The sequence below is a fragment of the Etheostoma spectabile genome, chromosome 8 (assembly GCF_008692095.1).
Source record: "Etheostoma spectabile isolate EspeVRDwgs_2016 chromosome 8, UIUC_Espe_1.0, whole genome shotgun sequence".
Lineage (NCBI taxonomy): Eukaryota > Metazoa > Chordata > Actinopteri > Perciformes > Percidae > Etheostoma > Etheostoma spectabile.
In genome coordinates, this window is record NC_045740.1 from 14,050,278 (window position 1) to 14,063,541 (window position 13,264).

The following is a 13,264-nucleotide window of genomic DNA, read 5'->3' on the forward strand; positions in this document are numbered from 1 at the left end:
GTTGGCCTTCTTCGGGTTGTGGGAGAGAAATGTAGGCCACACTTGTCCTTGGCTAAGACTCACAGCCACGTTTATTCTGCACAGTTACAGCAAGAGAAGAGCAAGAGAGTTTGGGCGTAATTTAAGACTTTTATAAGGCATTTTAGACCTTAATTTAACAGGAGAGCTGGAGATAGGAAAGGGGGATAGAGACAGGGAATGGAATGCAACAAAAGGCCGCAGGTCGGAATCTAGCCTGTGGCCGCTGTGGCAAGGACTGAGCCTCTGTACAAGGGGTGCATGCTCAACCAGGTGAGCTACCCAGGCACTCCGAGTTTGGGTGTAATTTATATGAAAAGTTGGTTTAAGTTTAAATTTTTGAAACTAAGTCAGTTGTTTTAATTACAACTTGTATCCCTGCACAGATTTTTTTGACCAACATAGTCAAGGTTATTGTTTTACATTCCCACATTTGGAGTTGCATTTGTTGTTCCAGTAGACAAGGCATGGTGGTTTTTAGCCACGCTAGCGATGTGTTGTTCTGCCGGTCAGTCCACCACTTTAGTCCAGACTGAAATATCTCAACACTCCTTTGTCATTAAATTCCATATCTTTGGTTTATTTCTAAAGTCTTACAAAACTCCCATCAGCCTTAGCTCTGCTTTGTGTTTAGTGCTAATGTTATGCATGCTAACCCATCTAAACTAAGAAAGTGAACAAAGATGATAAACAATATACCTGCTAAACAAGCATGTTAGCATTGTCACTGTGAACATGTTAGCATGCTGACATAAGCATTTATCTCAAAGGACTGCTTTGCTTAAGTAAAGCCTCACAGAGCAAGTAGCATGGCTATAAATGTTAGCAACATGGCTCCTTTTTTGCATAAATATCTCTGGAAATCAGGAACTCACAATAACTAATTCAGAACGATTATTTGTCTTGTGCTCGTCTTAACACTCAAATACAAGATGCATCATCTACAGTATGTATTTTTAAAAACCAACATCACGTTTGAGAGGTCACATTAAATAACATATCGCACATAGAAGCAAACCACAGGATGTCTGTCTTCCTGTCGGTCACGTTCATGCTTACGCTCAGACAGAAGGTTTGCAGGACACACATCACCACCATGCAGGCGAGGTCGACATTTTCTCTCTGCACACAGGCTTTGATCAATAACCACTCGCTGTTCATCACTTATAGAGTCATCCGTGTCCCCCGGGGGCTGGTTAGCTGCATCCTCAGTTAGCTGAGAAAGAATAGAGCCACATAAAACTCTCTCCGTTTTGTTTTGGCAGTTTGCTCACATTTGTAAGCCAATATTCGAGTTTATGATACACACAAAAATCTGGATATGATTAAATTCACATGATTTTTAAAAGTATTCTATAAATAATACAGTTTTAGCACATAAGGGGTTGCAGTAACATTTTGGCCATGGCATTTATATCTCAAATGACGACTAACTACTAACTAACTAATGATATAATACATGCATGCTTATATTTTTATTATACCTTCAGCTCTGTAAAACCCTGTGTAGAATGTTTTCAAAATAAGATATTTTGTTTTGAAATCAGAAAAATGTTGCTTGCCCCTCTTTTGTTGACCACATTTTAAATGAAAAGTATTGCTCGTGGACACAGTCACAGAGAATTGCCACCACGGTGTCATTTTTTCTTTCAGCTCAATGTTTTGGTTTTAGGGCCCACAGATCCTCAAGAGTCCTCAAGTGGCCTATCTGTGCTGCTTTAACTGCTGCATGATCTGCAGCTGGTTATGTAACATGGAAAGAAGGAATTTAAAGGGTAAGAGAGATTTGGTAAATAGAAAAACAAAACAATAAAAACGGTTAACTCCAAAACAACAAAAACAACTTATTTCCATTATGGTTCTTAAGAAAAGCTAGTGTAACAGTAGTGCAACATTCTACACAGAAAACACAATAATATCACATTAAGAGGATAAAAGATGCAGAGGGCACTGATTTATTTCGATCGGCCTGTAACCACGGCAACAGAGCTGCTCAGATGGTGTGTGATTGTACTGAGGAGGGGGTCTTCAATCAATACAGCTCCCCACAGTGGTCTTTTTGTGACATCGATGCTCTATTAGAGTGCGTGCGTGCGTGCGTGCGTGCGTGCGTGTGTGTGTGTGTGAGGTGTCATCCCCATGGGAATGTAATAGTGCAGAGGATGGGGAAGTGGCTCTTCTCTACTTCCTCTTCCTGTTTCCTCTTCTTCCTCATCCTCACCTCTTCTCCTTTTATTTTCTTGTTTTGTCTTCTACAAATAGTGTCAAAATACTTACAACTTGGAAGAGAAGAAGAAACACTACAGCTAAAGGTATTGCAGCGTCTAACCAAGCTGAGTTGTAGAGTATCATGGGAAAGAATTCAGAAAAGAGTGTTATGCTAGCATCTTTGTCAGAGCAGAAGCACATGCATTTTTCCCCTTTACACACACACACACACACACACACACACACACACACACACACACACACCCACACACACACCACCCACACACACACACACCACACACACACACACACACACACACACACACACACACACACACACACAGTGACACACTGAATGACTGTCTCTGTGTTCAAGAGTTTCTGGCAGATGTTTGTAACTGCGTGGGCTTAGTTCCTGTGAGCACCGTGGCCTGCTGGAATTCAGGAGATTCGGACGCACACTCGCACGCACGCATGCACGCACAAGGCAATTACTATTTAACTTCTTTTTTACCTTTAACTTTCCAGGGAAAGTTGCCTGAACACATTCAGTGTTTTCCAGTAACACATTCACACTGACAGTAGTCAAATTTTGCAGTAGAAGCACCAACGTAATGGCTCAGTAAACAAACCAGGTTGTCCGACCCCAGGTCTGAAGGTAAAACCGGTTTTAAGGGGGAAAAAACCTTCATAGAGTTCTCACAGTGAGGGGCGAGATGCAATGAATCGAACAAATGGAGATAACGGCATCCACTTTCAGACAATCTTTCTTTAAAGACAATCATGATGTTGTACTCGGTTGTACACCTGAAAAGTAGGGATATATTTCCATATATATATATATATATATATATATATATATATATATAGACAAAAAGGGCTTGAGAGAAGTTCAAACCATGCATGCATCCTGCAAACCAGTAGATATCAATGGAGGGGGGAAAACAACTGCTTTTAGCATTATGACACTACATGTTATACAAAAGGTTTCAAGAGCCCAACAAGTCAGGGAACATTTTAAACCTAGGGTACAGATACAGCTGCTTTGTTGTTTGGTTTTTAATTTTCGAAAAAAACCAGAAATTTCAGTGGAAAAAGTGGTTGAAAAAAAAAAAAAAAACTTTACAAAAATGAGACAAAACTCCAGGTGAATTCTAGGCTTCCACATGCCAACTGCATGCAAATCAACCCACAACACACACACCACACCACACACACCACACACACACACACACACACACACACACACACACACACACACACACACCTTACTTAGTTTTGAATCCACAGGTGTGACCACAAGGTGTGGCGTTCGTCTGAGCTGATGCTTTGGGAGTTTGAGGGTGTGTGTGTGTGTGTGTGTCTGGAGTAAACTTCAGTAGCTACTATAGATCAGCAACAGCCACTAGTGAGGGGTAAACTCACGGCGAGTTTGAAATATGCCTGTAATCCTTAATTTGATGAGTGATCAGGGGCGGGAGCGAGTGTATGTGGAGGTAGACAAGAATTACTCTGTGTTAGTCACAGCTCAAATTAACTGTGTAACTACTGACGCAATCATCAGTAGTACAGTACAACCCTCAGTTTTTGGGGCTAGGGAGGAAAACACACCTTCTGTGTCGAGAGATTTAAGTTAAGTGAACTTGTGTGTGTTTATGTGTGTACGTAAGCAGTGTTGAGGAATGCTGAGGTTTGGTGTTTATTGCTGTTATGCTGGTGAGAACCGACTGTGGGAGAGGAGGGGGTGTTACTGTTTACCAGCCAGACTCTTGAAGACCTGCAGGACGAGTTGAGCCTCTCATCTGTATTTAATATCTTGGATGTGTGCCTGGCTCTGGCAGCTTTCCCTACTTTTTTTTTTTATATAATCTTAAAGACTCCCTGCCTCCTCTAATGCATTTGTTATAGACGTGGAGTAATTTACTGCATGTTTGCTGCACTGCTGCATTAAGATATCAGTTTTTTATTGTCTTTCTTTGCCAAAGAACAATCTGGAGGTGTACAAACGTTGGAGTGTTAAAGATGAGAAACACACCTCTTCATCTCAGTGGCTTTAGAGAGAGAAAAGGGTCCGTACACAATCAGTGGATAGAAGAGAACTTTGCGAGGCATTAAAATGCAAGTCTTTAGTCTTTTATTAAAGCCTCTTTTCAATCAAAGCTTTAATTTGAGTCACATAAACAAGACTAAGAGTCCATTTATCACAATCCTGTTAGTCAGAGCGCACCAATTCTATAGGAATTGGTAAACTAGTGGAAACTAGGCTGTGTGGATGAAGATGTACACAAATTGTAAGGCTTATTGATGTTTACTGCAAATTCTGCCCTGATAGTTCCTGAACAAATTAAAAAACACATAAATGCATTTAATGCACGTCTAATGCAGCATCTAATGGACAAATGCAACCACTATGTAGACTTGCAGGCTTCGTTGGGGGAGTTTGTAGTTAATGAATTGACCTTTTAGATCAAATTTCAGAGCATCAAATGCATCTTTAAAGTCTATATTCTTAAACTTGCATTTAGTCGTGCACAGTGGAGACAGCTCATTTGCATATGTGTGACATCATTAAGCAATCATTTGCATAAAGCTTAGTGGTTGTGTCAGCAACTGTCTCTCCTACCTACACCGGTCCCTGCACCCCGTCCCTTCTCCCCTTTCTACCTGCGTAGGTACACGGGGAGGGGAGGGGCTGCTCCTCTGCTCCCCACAAAACAGACTCAGAGAGAGGACAAATAGGTTGCGTGCATGCTGGACAATACTGACTTTTTTACAGAAATCCGCGGTCTTTTCTATAGAAAGTTGCCAAATTTATTGTTAGTCGCAAAGGGGGTCTGAAAAGTCACTAAATCGAGCGACAAAGTCAATAAGTTGGCAACACTGTCTTCATGGAGACAGACGCTGTGTGCACGGAGCGGAGGGTGTGGGGGTGTGTGTGTGTGTGTGTGTGTGTTTGTGTTTGTGTGTCGAGTGGCAAAGAGACGGAGTAGAACAGGGAAAGGAAATTCAGCTGAACGAATGCGTGTTTTAAATAGCGTTAAAAAAAAATAAAATAACGAAACGCAGTGTGTGGCAGCCATTGTTGATTGTGTGGCACAATTAAGTCTATGTGTGGGAAACACTGCCATGGGCTGTAGGAAACAGTGATCGGTGTTGTTTTTTTACATTTTAGACAATAATCAATTAATAACTAATAAAACATAATTGTCATTTGCAGCCCTACTCCTGTCCGCCACTTTCTCTCCTTTACTCTTTCTCCTCTCTAAACTCCTGTCCTCGCTGAGCGGATCTCCTTTCTCCGTCAGACTCTTTCTCTTTAAATACTAACGCCTATTTGGAAGGAGCTCTGTTTTCTAACATTAGCACCTGAGTGATGGCTCTAAATGAGTGTGACCCGGGGCTGAACCTGTCCTCCAGTCAAATGACTGGCACGTTCTCATTCAGACGTCCTCTACTCTTTCAATCTCTCTCCAATTTGATGCACGATCTCATTCCTCCACCATGTCAGCTTACGGCCTTATCTCCCCATGCTGTCAACACTTCAAATTTCGACCGTATCAAAACAAGACATAACAGGCGTTTACCCTCCTCTACTTCGCCACCTCTTTTTGTTCATCTTCTTTCCACAGCTTTCTCTTTCTTCTCACCTCATCCTATCCCCGCCGTTCCTTGCTGTGCCTGACTTATATCACTTTCCGTCTTCATCCATCATCATAAAACTCTGTCGCTTCAAATGCTGAACATACAGTATTAAGGTCACGTCGGCCCATTGTACTTGGTGTCTAATTGCCTTCTAGTTCCTGCCTGAATGACCTCACCGTATGCAGCTGTTCAAGGAAATGCCAGAAAAGTGTATTCATCTCCCAAAATACAATTTGGCGGCCAACTTCGTAGCTCCACACGTGATTTGTCAGAGCCTCAGCTGGTATAAAACCTTTGCTCCTCACTCTGAACTCTGCCCCTAAAAGACCATCCATCAGTCCCCAGCCCTGATCCTTCATACGGTGCAACACAACCTCCCAGCTACTCCTGATGTCTCCTGCTGTCCAGCTCGCTGGTTCATAAAGTCTCAACAGACAGTCCAGTGATTTTCCGCTCTGCTGCAGCGGAGGATGGAGGGGGTCACACTGTAGCTTTTGAGGCAACAAGGCAGGCAAGGGAAGAATTAAACTTGCCGTACATTCATTTTTTTGGGAGAAACGTCATTATCAGAAGTAGGGATTTAGATTGACCTCCTATCCTTTTAAACTGGTAATCCACAATATCCTTTTATTTTGGTGACATCTGTGGTGTTGTGGTATTTGTCAGAGATCATCACAATGCCCACTGTATGGTAATGTCTTTTTCTTTTAGTTTTATGTTGATATTTTTTCTACCAAGGTATTTTTATGTTTATTACAAACAAATGACTTTTGCTTCTGCTGGAAATATAATAAATCATATTACCGTCTGTAATATAAATAGATTTGTCCAGGAAAGGAAACCTAGCATACACCAGCTGTTTAGACAGTGTACTACTCTATATCAGTCTGTGACAGGAAAAAGCCATATAGCCACATTGTGTCATGGTGGATTTTGCATGTTTTATTTGTACAGGATTGTAAGTGTTCTAGCAGATTAGAACCAACATTAACATAAATTTAAAGTAGATCTGCATAATTTTGTTGATCCAAGCTCATTCTTTAGGGAAGATTTGCTTCGACCAACAATTATAATTCTAGATATTTTGTATTTCTTACATTTTATCCCCAGGGTTAGAGTTATTTTTGAAAATGCATAATAAACAGTTATTACCAAACATTATTGTTTGTACTGTCCACTCTCTCCCATGCTACTGTATGCGTCATTCTTTCTTGTGAAAGCAGCCTGTCTTTCCCTAGCGTTTTTGCGGTGACAATAGGACGACAGTCATAAGTCACTAGCTTCCAGCTTAATGACTCACTGAGTTAGACTGACAGCTGAGATCAGCCAGCTCCAGAGAACTGATAAGGGTGAGAAACTGCAGAGCTGAATGAAGGCTAGAACAGCTGGAAGCTGTATATTTATATCAAACCAAAAAAAGGCCAGCTGGTGGAATGTGGATGTACAGAGCGTTTAGGAAGTGATGAAGCCAGCTCAGATGCAAGACGGGACTGTGTCGCCTTACTGAGATAAATTCAGTGCTAACCAAGCTATCAAAATGCTAGAGGCTAATGTTGCTCATATATAGCATCTATGAGTGTGTCCCCTTTCGTTTGCCCAATGCATGTGGAAAACACAATACACAGTCCTGCATATGGTTTTACAGTATTCCACTGATATACAGGTGCCAGTACAGCAGCAAAAAATGCATCAATGCTGCAACAAATACAGGGAAGAAGAAGACTGTACTGTAAGCTAGTTTATCATGGATGTAAACAAAGCTTGATTTAAAGTTGGCTTTAAAAACATATTTCTTAGACCTTATGGATAAACACAATGTGTTTTGGTGATAGTAAATAGAGATGGTCTGATACCATTTCATTTGCTTCCAGATAACTATTCCGATACCTGATCTTGCGTATCGGCCGATACCGAGTACTGATCCGATACCATTGTGTCATACATTTTATTATGTTTTAACAGCTGTATACTGACATGCGTAATGATTTCTATCTTTGTTGTCAGTCTGGCTCAGCTTAAACTCTCTCAGGTCAAACACAAACAATGAATGCCGTAGAACTTTCTTTTATTTTGTCAGTTATAAAAGAAAACAAACATAAATAAACTACTTTAATGTAGATTTTCTTTAGGGCTTTATTATGTGATATTTGATCGGTGCATAAACTCTGGTACTTCCCGATACTAACATTTTAGGCAGTATTGGAGGCATTACCAATACTGGTATTGGTATTGGAACAGTACTAATAGTAAACATAACTTTTGTCAGTTTACAAGAAAAGTCCACAGTGCATCTTTAACTTACTGTTGAGTTGATGTTAGGGTTGATGTTATGCATTTGACTCTTTTTACTTTAACTTTTGTGGACTGGGTTACTGTGGCATGGTCGCCGAGCTGTCTGTTTCACCTCTTACCACATGTCTGTGATGCACAATTCGGTTGTTTGCCACCTAAAAGAGCAGGAAGAAGACCAAGAAGAAGAAATGTTCCTCTTGTTTTGATGTCTTAATGTGGGCGGAGATCTTAACAAAAAGTGTGGATGCACTCGTAGTGTAAAAGTCTCAATTCACTGTAGTTTGTTTGTTAATCAATCAATCCAGTGTCTCACATTCTACGATTTTTTGATCTGCAGTCTGGGAACTTTTGGAGTGACACAGATTTGCCCGAGTAGCTTTCCTTCAGTGTCCGTCTCTTCATTTGTATGGTTCTTATTTGTACAAGCACCAGAAATATCAAAAAGGACCCCCACCAGAAAGCACAAACGAACCATGAATACTGTAGAATGTATTTACATTTCTGCATAATAGACTAGAAACTCTGACCTGTTACTCGTTTGAACAGCTCGTTAGCATCTCAACGAGTGACTGCATCAGACACGGGGGGAACGTTGTTTTATATCTCGTGTACTCTCTCTCATCTCTGTCCATTTCTCAGCTCTGTCGTCTCTGCCTCTGCTCCGTCTTTCCTCCATTACAGTTCATCTCTTTGTTTTTACAGACACCCAGCTGGTTATCTCTCTCTCTCTCTCTCTCTCTCTCTCTCTCTCTCTCTCTCTCTCTCTCTCCATCTCTGTCTCTGTCTCTGTCCGATGTTGGTGGGCTGCTGCAGACTGCTGTAGGTGGTCAGGATCAGTCCAGACGGCAGGAGGGAGAGGAGGGTCTGTCTGGGACGCTCAAAGGACAACTGGTTGGCTCATACACTCCTTCCTCTTCCTGTATCTATCTGTCTAGCCCGTGCACTTAGCTGAGAGAGCCATTGAAGGAAATTAAAAATCATCTGGCAAAAAAGGGAGGGAATTTAGAGAGCCTTAAAGGGCAGTGGTACATGTTCTCTTGGAAATAATAACTGTGGATTTGTCAAAAATTGTTTGTTGTTTGAAGGGCAGCATCGTCATTTGGAATGCCTTGTCCTGCCTTTGCATTATCATTCCCAATAAACAGCATGTGTTAAATGTGTAAAATTAAATGTGTTTGCCTTGATAGGGCATTTCTAGATTGTGTCAAATAGATATAAAACGCATGAGGGAAACCATATATATATATATATATATATATATATATATATATATATATATATATATAACGTATGTAGATCAGTAAAGCTTTCACGGCTGTGGTCTTTGTTTTGGCCTACACTTAAATTGAGGTCTTGTGTCTACATTTTGGTTTTCTGGTAGTTTGTATTTATATAGAGAGTGGAGTCCAGAAAAACAAAATTGTCACACTTGTCGATTTTCTGCATTTGCTTATAATCTTGTAAAATAATAAGCCTCAATTCCCAGATTTTTTACTAACAATATTAAAACCATCTGACAATACAGTGTCAGAGTAACAGCTAGGGATGATGTTACTATCAGCAAATAATAATAATTGAATTAAGAAAACACTGCCAGTGTCTCCATGTCATTTGATTGACATTACTAATATATTTGTTCGGGTATGTATATTTTGTTTTGACACAGAACTCTATAATACACTCTGTAATATAAAATTGTTTTGTGATACAAGAGAACTAAATAAATTAAACTTTAACAAATTTAAAAGTAAATTAAAATCATGTTTGGATCTCTTAATGCTGCAAACATTACTGACTCATCAGAATAATTAGCTTGTAAAAGAATTGCTTAATTGAATTTCCATCTGGTTTGGTATAATATAGTTATGTATAGTTGTAGTTATCTCTGTCCCATAATCACAGCATATTTATCATCTTTACAGTTGATATCTTTTTTTTTTTCTTCAACATCACGTTTGAGGCTTGTAATCTATGAAAATGAATGTGTGTGTGTGGTGGTGTGTGGTGGTGTGTGTGTGGTGTGTGGTGTGTGTGTTGTGTGGGTGTGTGTGTGTGTGTGTGTGTGTGTGTGTGTGTGTGTGTGTGAGAGAAAATTGAGTGCTCTGTTCACTATCAACCGAGAAGTGGTGAAGTAAACCATTGTGCTCTCATTACAGCCACTTTTGTTTGGAAGGTGGCAGCTGTTAATCTTGGCACACGGTTAGAGCCCTTGGATTATCTCACACACACACACACACGGTATATGGCTCTGATAAGCTGGCCACTAGCTTTTAAATTCATGAAGCTGCTACTGTTCCTCATTGTTTTGAAAAGCTATCCGTTCTTGTCTCCCTCTTTGACTCAGTCTCATGTTCTTCTTTTTTGGCGTCTGTGATAATAGTTCCCTTTACAGACAAAAACAGAAAGCCTATTGAGTCGACCTACTCTGTCATGGGACAGATAAAATCGCCATGACTCTACTGACCCAATGTACTGTAAATGCCAGAGGACATAAAGTGATGTCTGAAACCAGTAATTTCTCTTTTGAACCCTTGTTGTTGTTGTTTTGCTGCCCTTTGTAACCTCTTCTATCTCTTCTGTCTCCGTCTCTGTCCTCCTCCAGTTGGGATGTCCTGAGTCAGTCCTCCGGGCCCAAAGAGCGCTGTGCTGATGGGACCTGCTGCGCCACCATGAGCTTACAAGATGGCGGCTGCAGCTACGCCAGCAGCGCCAATATGGCCACGGCTAGTGGCAGCATGCGGCGGCGCCTGGAGGACCAGGAGTTCACCCTGCGTGTCTACCCGGGCACCCTGGCTGAGGGCACCATCTACTGCCCCGTCGGCGCCCGCAAGAACACCACAGCTGCTGAAGCCATCGAGTGCCTCATCGAGCGGTTGCGCCTGGATCGTACCAAATGCTACGTGTTGGCTGAGGTGAAAGAGTTTGGCGGGGAGGAATGGATCCTGAACCCCGGCGACTGCCCTGTTCAGCGCATGATGCTGTGGCCACGGAGCGCCCTGGAGAACCGCAGTGGACTGGGCAGTGGTGACGACTACCGCTTCCTCCTGCGGGAGAAGAACCTGGATGGATCTATTCATTATGGCGGAAGCCTGCAGATGTGGCTACGGGTGACTGAGGAGCGTCGCCGCATGGTGGAGCGGGGTTTCCTCCCCCAGCCTGCAGGGAGCGACCCTCCGTCCGACCTCTGCACTCTCCCGGAGCTAACAGAGCGCGCCATTTTGGAAAGCCTCCGTGCACGTTTCCGCCAGGAGAAGATCTACACTTACATCGGGAGTATTCTCATTGTGATTAACCCCTTTCAGTTCCTGCCAATCTACAATCCTAAATATGTCAAATTGTACGACAACCACACACTGGGGAAGCTGGACCCCCACATTTATGCTGTGGCGGATGTGGCGTATCACGCCATGCTACAGCGACGGAGGAACCAGTGCATAGTCATTTCTGGTGAGAGCGGGTCTGGGAAAACCCAGAGCACCAACTTCCTCATTCATCACCTGACTGCACTCAGCCAGAAGGGATTCGCCAGCGGGGTGGAGCAGATCATCCTGGGAGCGGGGCCTGTGTTGGAGGTAAGGAACCCTTGACCGCACGTGCAGTATTGAACAGATGTTACAGAGGATGTGCTCATGTTAGTTTGTTGGTTTGTCAGAAAAGATAGTAGGGGTGTAAAGATACATCGATGTGGATCGAAATATTGATTTCAATGAGTGACGATCCAATATTATCGATGCAAAGTAAAACCATTGATCTTCTGTAAGATTCCCTTTTATTTTAGATTCCCACTTTATATTCATTCTTTTTGTTAAAACAAATAGTTTTTTATTTTAATTTAAATGTCTGGAAGAACTCAGTTATACAATTGTCAAATTCTATTTTAGTTGCTTTTTTGAGTTGCTATAAATATAACTGTGTTAAATGGGCATATAATATTGTCTCATTTCAATCGCAGGCCCTAAATTAAATTAAACCGAATTGACTGTACCGTGACACATCAGAAAATATCATATCATTGTCCAAAGAATCGATATGATAATGTATTGTGATGAAACATGTGCACCCAACAACACCCACTCCTAACAATAGATTTCATGAAATTTGGTTATGACAAATTTCCACCTTGTTTAGATGCCAAAAGCAACATTTCAGAAACATAAAGAGACTGACACTTGCTTCCAAATCTTTGGTTGGAATCCTACTGTATCTGACGATGAATGATGAACCTTTCAGTCTAATTGTATGTATTGTCATGCTCTGAGTGAATTGTACCTGACTGTCTGGTATGGCCGTAAGACTACCAGTACTACAGTTGAGTCTTATAGCCCTTTTCCACTGTAAAAACGTTTTTTTTATAAACTTTGGAACTTTAGCTGTAGTTCCATTGAAAGGAACTTGTGTCTTAATGTAGTCCCTGCCCCCACAAAGGCAAATAGGAATGTGCAAAGATAACTTGTATGGTTCTGATTTAGTACCTGAGTTTAGTTCCTGGGGGTCTTTAGTTCCTGGGACCATTTGGTGGAAAAGAGACAAAAGTTTACCCCAAAGACCAAACAGCAATGTTCTTCGCAAGAGCTACTAATGGAGTCTATTTTGTAGCTTGATTGTTCAGATAGTTTTTAAGGTTCTCTAGTGTAGACCTTTAAGATGGCAAAGGTTGTTTCATAGCAAGAAAAAAAACCAAACTAATAAGTAAAGATCAAGATGTATAAACTTGAGACAAAGACTTGTAGCGCTAAATCCTTAATTTAGGATTGAATATTCTATAATTGTCCCATTCTTAACAAATCACCATGTTCAGTGAAAAATGTCCTACTTACTATAGCAGCAAGCTTGAGCCACGCTGAATGGGATTCATATGTTGTGAATTAGACACAAAGCAAATGATGAAAGCATCATGAAATCTGAAGAAAAGTCATTAGGTTATTTCTCCAGCATTGGAATGTCAGCTCATGAGACGAGGCATGAAATGGATTATAGAAATGTCCTTCTGAAACTAGAATACCTCAACATGCAGGGAACCTTATTATATTCAGCCCCGGCTTTACCACATATGACTCTTATATTTATTATTTGACCCAGAAACTAGGTGTACACGTCAATCTCT

The 13,264-nt window shown here is 41.2% G+C and overlaps 1 protein-coding gene across 17 annotated transcripts in view; it reads left to right on the top strand.

The window, feature by feature from the left end:
* myo9ab (myosin IXAb) overlaps nt 1-13,264 on the top strand; it is a 157,329-nt gene that overhangs the window by 37,003 nt on the left and 107,062 nt on the right. For all 17 annotated transcript variants that reach the window (XM_032523971.1, XM_032523974.1, XM_032523976.1 and 14 more), the window contains one exon: nt 10,763-11,732. In XM_032523971.1, the coding sequence (XP_032379862.1) occupies nt 10,830-11,732 (903 nt within the window). In that variant the 5' untranslated portion in view covers nt 10,763-10,829. The remainder of the gene's footprint in view (nt 1-10,762; nt 11,733-13,264) is intronic.